Genomic DNA, 16,465 nt, shown 5'->3' on the forward strand with positions numbered 1-16,465 from the left:
TGAGTTTTGTCTCATATTTTGCTTTGCTTGTCAGACATTTAAAAGATGGCAGCTGAGCTGGCTTACTTAGTAATTCAATGAAAAGTGGTCAGGATAGGGCTTCCCCGGTGGTGCAGTGGTTGGGAGTCTGCCTGCCGATGCAGGGGACACGGGTTCGTGCCCCGGTCCGGGAGGATCCCACGTGCCATGGAGCGGCTGGGCTCGTGAGCCATGGCTGCTGAGCCTGTGCGTGCGGAGCCTGTGCTCCGCAACAAGAGAGGCCACAACAGTGAGATGCCCGTGTACCACAAAAAAAAAAAAAAAAAAGTGGTTAGGATAACCTTAAATTAAAAGGGAGATATGTGTAGGGACTGAAGTGGGTATGAAAGTAGAACAGGAGAAGATGGGATGATGGGAGAGAGAGAGAGAAATTATTGGTGCAGGTTAACCTGTAGCGAACACTTGTAAAATTAATTTTAACCTTCAGTCTTGCATTAGATAATGCAAGCATTTAAAAAAAATTATAAGCACTTCTATACATATAATGCTTTAGAGTTTACGAATAACTTCAGCATAGGTAGTTCAGTGTGATCCTCACATGTCTGATAGATAGGATAGGAAATCTAATCTGTTGAATGGGTAAAGTGAAGCTTAAAAAAGTAAATGCTTACCTAATAGCATATTGCTTTTAAGCACCTAAGCCAGAAATGTAATGAGGTCTTCTGACTTCACTGGATTGTATTTTGTGTTTTTTTGATATAAGTTGTGCATATTTTAAAGTAATTTAAAAATTATTCTTCATTGTTTATTTTATAACGGTTTATTGAGATATAATTTACATACCATATAATTCACCTATTTAAAGCATGTAGTTCAATTTTTTTTTAGTATGTATATTTACAGCGTTGTGCAGCTATCACCACAGTCAACTTTAGAATATTTTCATTACCCCAGAAAGAAGCCCCATTCCCACTAATATTCCCTAGCCCCTCAGTATATTTTAAAACACCTGTGAAAGATGCATCTCAGTCAAAATAATGAACATTTCCATCACCTGCAAAAGTTTCCCTGTGTCCTTTTATGGATTAGTTTTTACGAAATGGAAAGATTCATATGCAAATTTGAGATCTGTTTTGGCTTTGTAATTTTTTGTTGTAAATTTAATAATGATTCAATTTTCTGATCATTCTTTATATTTTGTATTGATATTTTTAAAGTCTGAGTGATTATAAAATGAAATTCCTTTTACTAGTCAGTATAAAATAATATGACTTATTTTTCTTCAGGATCAAGGAGTCAACTCTGGAAATGTTTCTGTCTAGAATTTTGGCATCTTGGACTAATTCAGCTATACAAGTCCTTGAATCAAGTTCCCCAAGCCTAAAGGACCGTCTGAATGGGAATTCAGATGTGGTTAGGAGACTTTTGGAATATGTCTATACCCACTGGGAACATCCATTGGATGCTTTGAGACACCAAACCAAAACCATATTCAGAAATATTCTCCAAATGCACCAGCTTGCCCTGCAAGAGTCAGGTTCAGATTTGGCTGCTGATGGTTTCATTTTTCAACTGACTGAGAGTCTTCTGCGATTGGAATGGCATAGTAAAGGAAAGTACACATGCCTTGGTTGTTTAGTAGATTACATAGGAATTGAACATATTTTGGCATTAGCTAAAACTATTCCATCGCAAATCTTAGAGGTGATGGGGGACCAGTCCTTGGTGCCTTATGCAAGTGACCTCTTGGAAACCATGTTTAAAAGTCATAAGAGTTGTTTGAAATCCCAGGCTGTTGACAGCACTTGGATTGACAAGTGGCATGAGACTTGGGTTTCTCCTCTCCTGTTTATACTGTGTGAAGGAAATCTGGATCAAAAATCTTACGTGATTGATTATTACTTGCCAAAATTATTGAATTGCAACCCTGAAAGCTTAAGCTACATGGTAAAGATTCTTCAGACTTCTGCTGATGCTAAAACTGGTAAGAAAATGAATTTTTTTGTTTTAGTAATTTCTAGTTAGGATGCTTAACTTTAGGTACCTAGGCAAATTTAAATATTATCATTTCTGTTAATAGTAAAGGAGGATATTAAATATAGAAATTTTGGGTTGAAACGAATGTTCCTCTACCTAGCTGAATAGAGTTTTTTGGCTGAAGTCATTTCTACAGGCTAAGTTATGATTATGAGGTTTCCTTTATTACTAGGTTTTAATTCATTTTACCAAGTTTTTATTATTTGGTTGTCAGACTGGAGTAAACGTTTGTGTGTTTTATATAATTTGCTTATTCAAGTGATTGAAATAGTAATTAAAAGTTGTTTTAGGCAAGGTTAAAGACAGGTAAATTGGCAGTAGCAAGTATTTGTCTCTGGGAAAGAGATAAAAAATTTAGAAGCATGACCCCAGGAAACAGCTCTCTCTGGTCATTTAGAATAAGCATAAACATCCCACTGAAACTCAGTAACCTTGAAAGAATCACTGCATTGAAGCATAATTTAGTAATTAAGATATAAAACGATGATCCTGACTCCTCATGTAAATCTTAAAATTATCATATTGTGTTTAACAAAGCAGGAATATGGTACCCTCCACCACATTTTAAGAGTATTTCTAACTAAAATTTAAGTTAAAATCTTTCAATCCTTCAAAGAATAACCATGAGATAGCTGGAAAATTTGATTCCTGTGCACAAAAATGAGCCTTACTTATAATTTTTAACAATAATCATCCTTGCATTTTTGAGAAGCCGTCTAAAGCTGAGGATCCATGAATCTGTTCTGAAGCTAGGCAGTCTTTATTTTAAATCAAGATGTCCTGTGAGCCAGAGCTCCCTGTCCCCTTAGTAACGGCTGATGTCCTGGACTCTGAAAGCATCAGGTTCTTTGTGATCCCCCTTTTATCTCCTTTGCTAAGAAGAAACAGTAACTCCAAAATATACAGATAGGTTCAGTGTTTGTTTTTAGAGAAATAATGGTCTTTAGCCACTGAAGTGTTTTTCCTATTTTCGGCTGAAAGTCATTTTAGTTATTTTTATTGTTTTAAATATTGCTTCATGGGCTTCCCTGGTGGCGCAGTGGTTGAGAGTCTGCCTGCCGATGCAGGGGACACGGGTTCATACCCCGGTCCAGGAAGATCCCACGTGCCGCGGAGCGACTGGGTCCGTGAGCCATGGCCGCTGAGCCTGCGCGTCCGGAGCCTGTGCTCCGCAACGGGAGAGGCCACAACAGTGAGAGGCCCGCGTACCACAAAAAAAAAAAAAAAAAAAAGATAAATATTTCTTCACTTGATTTTTTTCCTGATTGACGTGATGGTCTATTTTCTGTCAAGGGAAAGGTAAAAATATTAGCCAAAAATTATGATTTTTTTAAGTTAACAATAAGTGGATTATGCTTACTGAAATTATTGATTTAAGAACTATTAAATCCTTTTCAATAATGATTTTATAATAGAAACACTAATTCATGTTAGAATTTAGCTTAAAATATGATTTTTGTTTCTTGAAATGTTAACTGGAAACATGTGAATTTTGTAGTTTTTAAATAGCACAGTGGTGGTCTTTGTTACTGTGTTTTGAACCAAGAGTAATCTTTTCCATCCTTAGGGTCTTATGACAGCAGAGGGGCTCTGGGAGCTTTGATGGCTTGTCTACGAACAGCTAGAGCTCATGGACATCTTCAGTCTGCAACTGATGCCTGGAGGGACCTTGTGTCCAGTGCAAGAATAAAGCAAGGCTTAATTCATCAGCACTGCCAAGTAAGTAAACAGAATAACTGGGAATTCATACATGCGGTAGATCCCTGATTCATTTAACAGTGCTATATAGAAGCCCCTACATTATGCCCAGCACTGTTTTAAGGGCTCCATAAGAAGGATGAATAGAAAGGGAAGAGTATAGACATTGCACTCAGGCTGCTTAAAGTTTAGTTGAGAGAATAAGGAAACCTGCCTAAGACAACTGGAAACTCTTAAAAGACAATGCAGGTACAAGTGTACCTTTATGCATAAAGACTGGGGAAGTTAGAAGAGATTGATCTGAGTATAGATGGTGGTTGAGTAGGAAAGTGATAAATGTGATCTGAGGAGGGGAAGCACTGGCGCCTACTCAAAATGGAAGGACACAGTAAACAAGGGCTGAAGGGTGACTAAAGACATCGTTTGGCAGGAGTGGAGTATTTTGTCCATTTTATAGAAGCCTCCAATGCTTGGTTGAAGACTTCAGATTTTATCCAGTTGGTAACTGGGAAGCAGAGCCACTCTGCCTTCAGCCAGGAAGTGGCATAAATGGAAACAGATATGAGTTTCCAGAGTGGGAGCAAAAAGAAACCAGTGAGATGTTCAAGACAGTAATTGGAGAGTGAGATGATGTGGTCCTGGGGCAGAGTGGTCACTGAGAAAAAAGAATGAAGTTGAGCATTACTGTGGAATAAGAATCTCTAAGATTTTTGACTTTAATAAAATACCCAATTTACACATTTAATAAAATAATTTTATAGGAAATAACCACAGGAACTTTGGGATTATGGAACCTTTCTGAAGTACACATGGGTAAACTGAGATTTACCTTCCCTCCGCCCCCCACCTTTGGTAGCCTGTGTAAATAATTAAACCCGTCAAGTGGTTTAGGCTTTGCTTATTTCATTGAAAAATTAACATTTCATTGCTTGGTGTATTTTAGGTACGGATCGATACGTTAGGCTTGCTTTGTGAAAGTAATCGAAGCACAGAAATTGTTTCCACAGAAGAAATGGAGTGCATTCAGTTCTTTCTCACATACAACCTTAACAGTCAGTCTCCAGGAGTGCGGCAACAGATTTGTTCTCTTCTTAAAAAGGTAAAATTTCTCCTCAGAAAGTGTAGGAAAGTGGTGAACTTTCCTCTGGAATTATTTTTAAAAAGAGCCCAGATCCGAAGAGAGTGTGGGAATAAGGGTCATGGGATTGGAGTACCACAGCTCTTCATGGCCCTTCTGTGAACGCTTTGTTCTGTGATTCCATAAAGTTCATATTTGGGGTTAAAATCCAGAGTGAAAAGTCCTTTCACTTTGGTGTAATAAGTCAGCCTTGAACTCTTTTTTTGAAAGGAAAAAAAAAATCTAGCACTGGAGTTTTCAGGGTATAAGGTATTTTAAGAAAACTTTAGTAAGAGGAGGAAGGATGTCTTTGTATTTTTATTGTTCCTGTAAGTGCCTCAAGAAATAGTCATTATTGAATAATTCAGCTTGAATTAATCACCTGATACACTTCTAGGGTGAAGAGTGGGTAGAGAGTAGAAGTGAGTATATCATCTTTAGGTTCATGCTGACCTAAAGGAAATAGAACTGTGGCTTTATGACTGTGGATTCTGATTTGCAGTAATATTTGGTTTTTGGTTTTTAAAATGTAAAGGTTAATTTTCTGTTGAGTTTAAAAACCAGTATTCCCCTTGCCTGACGTTTTAGTCTAAAGAATTTAGAAAGTTCTTCCTTTGCCTTTTAAGCTGATGTTTAAGGTTAATGTGGCTTATGTATGCTTCATTTTTCTTCTTCTCAAAGTTGTTTTGTAGGATACAGGAAAGTTCTCAGGTACTTTATAAACTGGAACAAAGTAAATCCAAACATGAACCAGAGAATGAGTTAACCAGACAGCACCCTTCTGTATCTTTACAGCAATATAAGGTAGGTGATAAATTTCTAGATATACAGATTTTTAAGAAACCTAAAACAATTTTGAATAAACATTAAAGAGAAGTAAATACTCTTGGTGAATAGTATTTCTGTGCTTTTTTCCTTCAAGCTGGGTTGTACATATTCCTTCTAGTGCTTTGGAACTTCTCTTAAGGTAGCCTGAGTTGCGGAACCAGTGCTGGACTTGAAATCTGTTATAGAATAACATTCTGGGAAAACTGGACAGCTACATGTAAAAGAATGAAATTAGAACACTCCCTAACACCATACACAAAAATAAACTCAAAATGGATTAAAGACCTAAATGTAAGGCCAGACACTGTAAAACTCCTAGGGGAAAACATAGGCAGAACACTCTGACATAAATCACAGCAAGATCCTTTTTGACCCACCTCCTAGAGAAATGGAAATAAAACCAAAAATAAACAAATGGGACCTAATGAAACTCAAAAGCTTTTGCACAGCAAAGGAAACCATAAATAAGACGAAAAGACAACCCTCAGAATGGGAGAAAATATTTGCAAATGAAGCAACTGACAAAGGATTAATCTCCAAAATTTACAAGCAGCTCATACAGCTCAATATCAAAAGAACAAACAACCCAATCCAAAAACGGGCAGACAACCTAAATAGACATTTCTCCAAAGAAGATGTACAGACTGCCAACAAACACATGAAAGGATGCTCACCATCACTAATCATTAGAGAAGTGCAAATCAAAACTACAATGAGGTATCACCTCACACCAGTCAGAATGGCCATCATCAGAAAATCTACAAACAATAAATGCTGGAGAAGGTGTGGAGAAAAGAGAACCCTTTTGCACTGTTGGTGGGAATGTAAATTGATACAGCCACTATGGAGAACAGTATGGAGATTCCTTTAACAAACTAAAAATAGAACTACCATATGACCCAGCAATCCCACTACTGGGCATATACCCTGAGAAAACCCTAATTCGAAAAGAGTCATGTACCACAATGTTCATTGCAGCTCTATTTACAATAGCCAGGACATGGAAGCAACCTAAGTGTCCATCAACATATGAATGGGTGAAGAAGATGTGGCACATATATACAATGGAATATTACTCCGCCATAAAAAGAAACGAAATTGAGTTATTTGTAATGAGGTATCGGGTGGACCTAGAGACTGTCATACAGAATGAAGTAAGTCAGAAAGAGACAAAACAAATACCATATGCTAACACACACATATATATGGAATCTACAAAAATTAAAAATTGTTCTAAAGAACCTAGGGACTGGACAGGAATAAAGACTCGGACGTAGAGAATGGGCTAGAGGACACGGGGAAGGGGAAGGGTAAGCTGGGACAAAGTGAGAGAGTGGCATGGACATATATACACTATCAATTGTAAAATAGATAGCTAGTGGGAAGCATAGCATAGGGAGATCAGCTCGGTGCTTTGTGACCACCTAGAGGGGTGGGATAGGGAGGGTGGGAGGGAGACACAAGAGCAAGGAGATATGGGGACATATGTATATGTATAGCTGATTCACTTTGTTATACAGCAGAAACTAACACTATTGTAAAGCAATTATATTCCAATAAAGATGTTAAAAAAATAGAATAACATTCCTGAGCTAACCTCGATGTTTTACAGCTTATGTGAGCCAGATGAATTTAGTACTTTAAAAAAAGGTAATTGGCAGCCCTGATTCCTCCACCCCTCCCCGGGGTAGATGACTGCTGCATCTGAGTGTGTTTCCCCTTTCATCTAACATGATTTAACAGTAGCTTGATGTTTTTGACTCCTGGCCCATGGTCCAGTTACAGAGCTTCCTCTCTATCCTGTTTTTTGGAGTGAACTTGAAGAATAGGACTGGATTTCAGGCCACCAGGTTAATGTCATGGATGGATCCCCAGTTATAGCAGCTCCAGTCTGGGCCAGGGCTCAGCTTGACCACCTTCAATTTCTGTCCCATCGGAACGGAATGAGCTTTCACTGGTTTCTTACTCCAAATCTTTCCTCTCAGAAGCAGATGCTTATTTTCTCCTAAGACCCAGATAGAGGACAGAGCTCATCTATTTTATTTCATTTAGGGAAACAAGTATAATAAGTGATATATTGGAACCATACTATACTTACTACCTACTAAAGGTTAAAAATCATCTAAAGAAGAACATTCCTATACAAAGCTGAAATCAGCTTCATCTTCGTAAAATCTCAACAACAAAAGATGAGAAAGTCACAACCTAAACTTGAAGGACTTGATCAGTAACAATTCTGCCACTGACTACTTGGCTTACTTTCATGAGTCTACTTAGCTATAAGTGGGATGAGTAACCTCTGTTAAATGGTTAGTTTTGAGGATTAAACAAGAAATGTTCTTTGCAAACTCTAGATCACTCTAAAAAGCCTTCCTGGGCATCATTAAAAGTAACTAGAGTACAGAGCATTTACTGTGTGTGTGTAACAGTTATGTTTTAGCCCTTTTTAGATCATTGCTAGATGATCTCAGAAACACCTTGCTTCTTTTTGCAGGGGATAAAATGACATTTGTGAAATCTCAATTAGGTACTTAGAAACACAAAACTGATTTTGTGGTGTGACATTCTGAATTTTCATGTATGCGTGGTTTCTTCGTTTTGCTTATGAATATATATTTTTTGAAAACTAGTCCTTTAGAGTCTTGATCTGAGTCAGTCTCATAGTTCTGATATTTTCTCCCACCTGTAGGCTCTTGTGGCTTTTGGAGGTTGCAACTTCGGAACTGTTGTATCATCGTCATTAGAATAGTGGGTGTCGTGTGCGGTGTGTGGTGGACTCAGTGCCAGTCAACAGACTAAGTGCTGGGAGAAGAGAAGGCTATGAGTGGGAAAAGGTGTCTTCTAGTCTAGTGAAGGAGGTTATTTCATACTCTAGTATAATAGAGTACTTAAAAATGTTAGCTAGAGTACTTTCAAGTATAAAATGCTTTAGATCTGTGTTCTCCTTTAATCTTTAATAATGAAACTGTGAGATGGGCATTATTATCCTCACTTAACAAGTCAGATAAGTGAAGCTTGGAAAAGTTGAATGAGCAAACTATCCAAGGGTCCTCAGCCAGGAAGTGGTAGAGCCTGACTACAATCTATATCTGCTCTGGACAACCAAATCGGAATAGTTTCTTCCCTAGTACCAGCTTGAGGGAAGGCTTGGAGGTAAGACAGTACAGGGAAAATTTGGAGAATGGTGAATTCACTAGTATGAATGACATATAAGATACCTGAGGGACAGAGGATTTTTTTTTTTGGCCACGCCCCACAGTATGTGGGATCTTAGTCCCCCAACCAGGGATCAAACCCATGCCCCTTGCATTGGAAGCACAGAGTCCTTTTTTTTTTTTTAACTCTTTGTTTTTTAAAAAAATATTTATTTATTTATTTGGCTGTGTCGGGTCTTAGTTGCAGCATGCAGGATCTTTCGTTGCAGTGCGCAGGCTCTTGTGGCGTGCAGGCTTCTCTCTCACTGTGGTATGTGGGCTCTAGAGTACACGATCTCTCTAGTTGTGGCACGTGGGCTCTAGAGCACTCGGGCTCAGTTGTTGCAGCATGCGAGTTCCACGGCATGTGGGATCTTAGTTCCCCAGTGAGGGATCGAACTCGTGTCCCCTGCATTGGAAGACAAATTCTTAACCACTGTACCACCAGGGAAGTCCCCGGACAGAGGAATTGAATAATGGGAAATGAGTTAGAAAATCAATTTGGGGATGGGTAGCAGAGAGTTTTGAATGCTAGGCCATGGTATCTGGAATCCTCACCAAGGACATTAAAAGGGACTAGAGCATATATTGAGCCCTTACTATGTGTGTAGTACAGTGTGTTCAGGACATAAATGTCTAAATTGTGGTTCCTGCCTCCATTGTGGTTACAGTCTGGTTGACTATATCTGAAAATACAATTGACAGTGCAGTTAGGATAAGATAAATCCTAAAGGATGAACTTGTTGCCATTTAATGTGAATACTATACTACTCATTTATAATTAACACTAGTTTAACTGGGATATTTTCAATAACTACCCTATTCCTTTGAAACCCAATAGAATTAATAAACTAGTAAACTCTTACTTAGGGCTTATAAGGGCCTACAGGATAAATCCCCAAGATTGTATGTCCTTAACCAAGGAAATGAATGCAGGAATCCTATCTAAAGATGGTTGGGACTAGGGCTGCTTATATGCTGCTTAGTTACAAATATATGTTGTCAGGGCATAGCAGTGTATGAGAGGCTTGAGAATCGCTTTTCCTTATATGTTTTTCCTTTGGTCTTATGGAGAAATTATTATTATTTTTAATTAGAGGAAGAAGACTTTATCCTGGATAAACTATTTCCCACATTGCTTTTTTTATTGCATTTTACTAAAAGTTTTCATTTCTAATCAAAGGTAGAATAGGAGTCTCAGAGAGGCAGATAGAAGACAGTGGAATAGCTAGATCTTTGTCATGAAATATGTCATTATAGCCAGATACCAAGTATTTATCAAATGTATCAAGTAGTATATATTGGATACGTCTTTGGTCATTTTAAAACTTTAAAAAAAAGTATATATACCTTTGATGCCTGAATGCTTCTAGTGAAGAAAATCAATATTCATACAACTTTAACACAAGTCAGGGCAGAATGGATCATGTTTTCACCAGAAAAATGTTTTTTCTGGTCTGGACTACATTTAGAATTGTACTTTTTGTTGCTGTTGTTTTTTTAACTTAAATCAGGTATAATTGACATAATAGTTTCAGGTGTACAACACAGTGGTTAGACATTTGTATATATTGGGACATGATTACCACATTAAGTCTAGTTAACATTTGTCACCATACAAAGTTAGAAAAAGTTTTTTTTCTTAGCAACTTTCAAATATACAATGTAGTAGTATTAACTATAGTCCCTCTACTATACATTACAGCCCATGGCCTATTTATTTTATTTTATATCTGGAAGTTTGTATCTTTTGACTCTATTCACCCATTTTTCCAAGTCCTCCCCCACCCGAGCCCTGGCAGCCACCAGTCTCTTCTCTGTATTTATGAGGTTGGTTTTTGTTTTTAATTTTTTAATTCTATATAAAAGAGAGATCATTAAGTCTTTGTCTTTTTCTGTCTGATTTATTTATCTGTTTATCCATCCTTGGACACTTATGTTGTTTCTATATCTTGACTGTTGTAAATAATGCTGCAGTGAACATGGGGGCACACATATCTCTTTAAATTAGTGTTTTCGTTTTCTTCTGTACTTCTTGTTGACTCTACAAAGATAGGGTTCACTGAAGTCATGAGCTCATGGTCAAGGGTGCCAATCTGAATTGTCAAGCAAAGTGAACAACTAATATTGTTTTAAAAAATCTTTTCTCTCTAAATTAGAAAAAATATCACTCTTCAGAGTAATAGTAGTGATACTTTCAAGATAACCTATTGTGAGTTAGCTCAATTATATTTACTGTAATTTTTCTTTTTTAGAATTTCATGTCATCCATTTGCAACAGTCTTTTTGAAGCATTATTTCCTGGCTCTTCCTACCCAACTAGATTTTCAGCTTTAACCATTTTAGGCTCAATAGCTGAAGTTTTTCCTGTGCCAGAAGGTAAGTTTTCAATCATGTTTGGGGAAAGTATTTGTTTTCTTGCAAAACATACTTTTTCAATATTTTGTTTTACTTGAAGTTTCAGGTTTGTTGTCTTTTGTTTAGATTCTTATCGAAGGTGTAAGTCTCATTATATAATTCTTATTTGGACATAATTCAATTTGCCAGTAAGGGGCATAAGGGAGAGAAACTTTACAGTGATTGTTATTTGCTGACCCGAAACTAGAGTTTTCATGGATTATGCTTATTATGAGATGAGCTGCTGCCCTCATTCCTTTAATTTGTATGTTGCTATTTTAGGATAGTGCCCAATCTGTTCTCTAGGTTTAAAAAATTAAAATAATAATAGTTTCTCTTATGTATAACATTCCTCAGTGAGTCTCTGTGGTTAAAATGTGGTTTCCCTTATATGCTGTCTGTTTCATAAGTCTGAATCTGGTTTTGGAAAGACAATATAAGGATGTCATTTCCAGGCATTCTGGTTTAATCATACCCTTTGTATCTCCTCTGTGGGGTACTCAACAGGATGAATATTTAACTTCTTTCTTTGCGTTGTTTTATTTTCCTTTTTTTAAAAATATTTATTTTTGGCTGTGTTGTGTCTTCATTAATGCACACAGGCTTTCCCTAGTTGCTGCGAGCGGGGGCTACTCTTCACTGCACTGCATGGGCCCCTCATTGCAGTGGCCTCTCCCGCTGCGGAGCACAGGCTCCAGATGCACGGGCTTCAGCAATTGTGGCTCGCGGGCTCTAGAGCACAGGCTCAGTAGTTGTGTCGCACAGGGCTCAGCTGCTCCGCAGCATGTGGGTTCTTCCCGGACCAGGGCTCGAACCCGTGTCCCCTGCATTGGCAGGCGGATTCCCAACCACTGCACCACCAGGGAAGCCCTTATTTTCCTTTTTGACAAGAAATGATTCTTTTTATCTCCATACATGAATGTATGTGTATTTTAATGATGATTTCTTGTTTGTGCTCAGTCTTGCTTGACGGTGGACGAACAGGAAAATGTACTGCTCTTTTGGAGGGAATGGCCAAAGGACCAGGGAACTTTATAGTTGGACTGTTTTTTTTAGTTTAAATTTTTAGGCAAAGTATAATTTTTTGGCAGTTATTTGCTGTTAATACAGACTTGCTTCATTTGAAGAAAACCAGTTTTTTCAAGTTTTTGTTTTGAAAAAGTTGAAACTAACAGCAAAGTTTCAAGAATAGTTCAGTGAACAAAGTTTCAAGAATAGTTCAGCCATGAACCCTCTACTTAGATTCATAAGTTATTTTGCAATATTTGCTTTACCTCACTGTTTCTCTCTCATTAATTTTCTTTCTTTAAAAAATTTGTTTTATTTTTGGCTGCGTTGGGTCTTCATTGCTGTATGCAGGCTTTTCTCTAGTTGCGGAGAGAGGGGGCTACTCTTGGTTGCGGTGTGTGGGCTTCTCATTGCGGTGGCTTCTCTTGTTTTGGAGCATGGGCTCTAGGCGCATGGGCTTCAGTAGTTGTGGCACTCGGGTTCAGTAGTTGTGGCTCGTGGGCCCTAGAGCGCAGACTCAGTAGTTGTGGCGCACGGGCTTAGTTGCTCCGCGGCATGTGGGATCTTCCTGAACCAGGGCTCGAACCCGTGTCCCCTGCATTGGCAGGCGGATTCTTAGCCACTGTGCCACCAGGGAAGCCCTCTCATTAATTTTCTAACCATAACACAATGATCAAATTCAGGAATTAATGTTGATACAATGCTGTTATCTAATATACAATCCATATTCAAATTGTACCAGTTGTCCTAATAAGTGGCTTTTTGTAGAAAAAAATTTTTTCCTCACAATCCAGGAACCAGTCTAAGGTCACACATTGCATTTAATTGTTATGCATCTTGAACTTCTTTCAATTTGGAAATTTTCTTATTTCATGACATTAACATTTTGGAAGAATGTATCTCAGTTTGGGTTTGTCGCCTGATTGTTTTCTTATGACTTGTTTCATGTTATGCATTTTTGGCAGGAATACTGCATAGGTGATGTAGTTTCTTTCTCAGGGCATGGTAACAGGAGATACATGATGTTAGTTTGTCCCATTATTCTTGATAAATTGGATCACCTGATTAAGTAAGTGTAGTAGGACAAAAAATGACCTCCAAAAGAAACCCGTACCAAATCCTTAGAACTTGTGAGAGTGAACCTTACTTATTTAAACCTTACTTATTGGGCTTCCCTGGTGGTGCAGTGGTTGAGAGTCCGCCTGCCGATGCGGGGGACACAGGTTCATGCCCTGGTCCGGGAAGATCCCACATGCTGCGGAGTGGCTGGGCCTGTGAGCCATGGCCGCTGAGCCTGCGCATCTGGAGCCTGTGCTCCGCAATGGAAGAGGCCACAACAGTGAGAGGCCCGCGTACCACACACACACACAAAAATAAATAAATAAATAACACCTTACTTATTTAGGGGTTTTTTAAGATATGATTAAGTTAAAGATCTTAAAATGAGATAATCTTGGATTATCTGGATGGGCCTTAATGCCACTGCAAGTGGCATTGTAAGAGGGAGGCAGAGGGAAATGTGACAAAAAGAAAAGGAGGAGTCATTGTGACAGTGGTGATAGAGATTGGCATGCTGTGGCTATAAGCCAGGGAATGCTGGCAGCCACCAGAAGCTGAAAGAGACGAGGAATGAATTCTCCCTTAGAGACTTGAGAGAGAGCATGGCCCTACAGACACCTTGATTTCAGACTTCTGGCTTCCAGAACTGTGAGAAAATAAATTTATGTGGTTTTAAGCCACCAAGGTCATGGTAATATGTTACAGCATCCACAGAAAATGAATACAGGAATACCCATCAGTTTAGGGAATTTCAGTGGTACTACAACTGAATTTAGAAAATAAGGTTTTACCTGAGAGTGATTGATTATCCATTTAACAAAAAGTTTTCTGTGCATTCCTATATTTATAGTTAACACCTAGCTGTATGGGAAATATCTAGGCTGAATTATACTGGTAATTTTTCAATTGAGAGAATAGTTTAATATATTTAAATATACTTTAAAAGTGAAAAACCTGTGTCATCTTTCTAATGAATGAGTCATGTATAATTGGGCATTGACTGATGGCACAGTAATGATGTTAATTAAACAACTGGGAAGTAATGTAAATAGAGCAAACCATACTGTACCCATTAACTGTAAAGGAGGCTAAAGAAGCATGACTGAAAAATACAGGATAGGAAATGTAAACTCATTCTTCATCTTTATCTCAAGAATACTAATGTAGGTTTTTATATTATTTTATAGAAAGACTGTGATTTGGGATTAGTTAAAATGGCTTTTGCCTTTCCTCAAGTATGTCCTAGTTCAAGAAGAATAAGCCACATACATCTTTCTCATTTGGAATAAAATGTCACAATATTCATGGTGAAAAATTGGATTCCACAATTAGATTAAAAGGGCTTGTTCAGGGCTTCCCTGGTGGCGCAGTGGTTGAGAGTCCGCCTGCCGATGCAGGGGACGTGGGTTCGTGCCCCGGTCCAGGAAGATCCCACGTGTCGCGGAGCGGCTGGGCCCGTGAGCCATGGCCGCTGAGCCTGCGCGTCCGGAGCCTGTGCTCCGCAACGGGAGAGGCCACAACAGTGAGAGGCCCGCGTACCGCAAAAAACAAAACAAAACAAAAAAAAATGGGCTTGTGCAACAAATAATTTATTTAGTGCCAAGGATACACAGTATACAAAACAGAGTGCTTCCCATTTTAGAGCTTAGACTTTAGTGAAGATAGACAGACTAAGTAAGTCAACAAGTGATACGTAGAATTTCAGATGGAGATAAGTAGTATGAAAAAATATTTCAAGAAGAAAAGTGCAGGGAAGTATAGAGTGCCTGGGAGTTTGGGAGTAATAGCTCTTTCATACAATCGTGTCAGAGAAGGCTTCCAATTTGAGCAGAGCTCTTAACTAACCAATGGGTCAAAGGGGAAATTAGAAAATACTTTGAGAGGAAAGAAAACAAAAACACAACTTACCAAAACTTATAGGATGAAGCAAAAGCACTGCTAATAGAGAGATTTATATAACTGTAAATGCCTACATTATGTAAGACAAAAAGATCTCAAATGAATAACCTAACTTTACACCTCATGGAATTAGAAAAAGAAGAGCATACTTACCCCACAGTTACAGAAAGAAGGAAGTAATAAAGATTAGAATGGGGAGAATGGAGATAAATGAAATAGAGAATAGAAAAACAATACAGAGAATCAGCAAAACCAGAAGTTGTTGTTTTTTTTTTTAAGATCAACAAAGTTGACAAAGTTTTAGCTATACTAAGAATAAAAAAAAGATGTAAATCACTAAAATCAGAAATAAAATGAGACATTTCTGCTGACTTTACAGAAATAAAAAAGGTTATAAGACAGTACTGTGAACAATTATATTGTATTTCTGATAAATTAGGTAACCTACATGAAATGGACAAATTCCTAGTAATATACAAATTGCCGACTCAAGAAGTAGAAAATTTGAACAGACCTATAACAAATAAAGAGATGGAGTCAAAAGCCTCTCAAAAGAAAAGCTCTCAGCAAAGAAAAGTCCAAGGCGAGTGGCTTCATTGGTATATTCTGCCAAACATTTAAAGAAGAATTAATGCCGTTCCTTCTCAAACTTCAAAAAAATTGGAGGAAGGAACATTTCCTAACTCATTCTATGAAGCCAGCATCACTCTGATACCACAAGAAAACTACAGCTGTATCTTATATAAATATAGGTGCAGAAATTCTCAAGAAAATGCTAGAAAACCAAATCCAACAGCATATTAAAAGTATTATATACCATGACTAAGTAAGTGGAATTTATCCCAGGAACACAAGGGTGTTTCAGCATAAGAAAATATAGTAAATGTAATGCACTACATTAGAACAAAAGAAAAAAAAAACATGATAATCTCAATGGAGAAAAAGTATTGACAAAATTCCACACCCTTTTAGACAAATAAACACTTAGCAAACTAGGAATAGAAGAGAACTTCCTCATTATGATAAAGGACACTCATGAAAAGCCCATAGACAACACCATATTCAATGGTGAAAGACCGAAAGTTCCTCCCCTATGATCAGGAGCAAGACACAGATGCTTACTTTCACTGCTGCTATTCACCGTTGTACCAGAAGTTTTAGCCAGAGGAATTAGGTAAGAAAAAGAAATGAAAGGTGTCCGAATTGGAAAAGAAGAGGCAGATTTGAGCAGAGGTGTGATTGAAGTGAC

General features: G+C 37.9%; 1 protein-coding gene across 5 annotated transcripts in view; it reads left to right on the plus strand.

Moving 5' to 3' along the window:
- The window catches only part of THADA (THADA armadillo repeat containing), a 315,670-nt gene that overhangs the window by 22,318 nt on the left and 276,887 nt on the right, over positions 1 to 16,465 (plus strand). For all 5 annotated transcript variants that reach the window (XM_060309158.1, XM_060309159.2, XM_030857806.2 and 2 more), the window contains 5 exons: positions 1,266 to 1,963; positions 3,584 to 3,735; positions 4,658 to 4,813; positions 5,513 to 5,635; positions 11,109 to 11,232. In XM_060309158.1, coding sequence (XP_060165141.1) covers positions 1,266 to 1,963; positions 3,584 to 3,735; positions 4,658 to 4,813; positions 5,513 to 5,635; positions 11,109 to 11,232 — 1,253 coding nt within the window. The remainder of the gene's footprint in view (positions 1 to 1,265; positions 1,964 to 3,583; positions 3,736 to 4,657; positions 4,814 to 5,512; positions 5,636 to 11,108; positions 11,233 to 16,465) is intronic.

This window comes from Globicephala melas, chromosome 12 (assembly GCF_963455315.2).
Source record: "Globicephala melas chromosome 12, mGloMel1.2, whole genome shotgun sequence".
NCBI lineage: Eukaryota > Metazoa > Chordata > Mammalia > Artiodactyla > Delphinidae > Globicephala > Globicephala melas.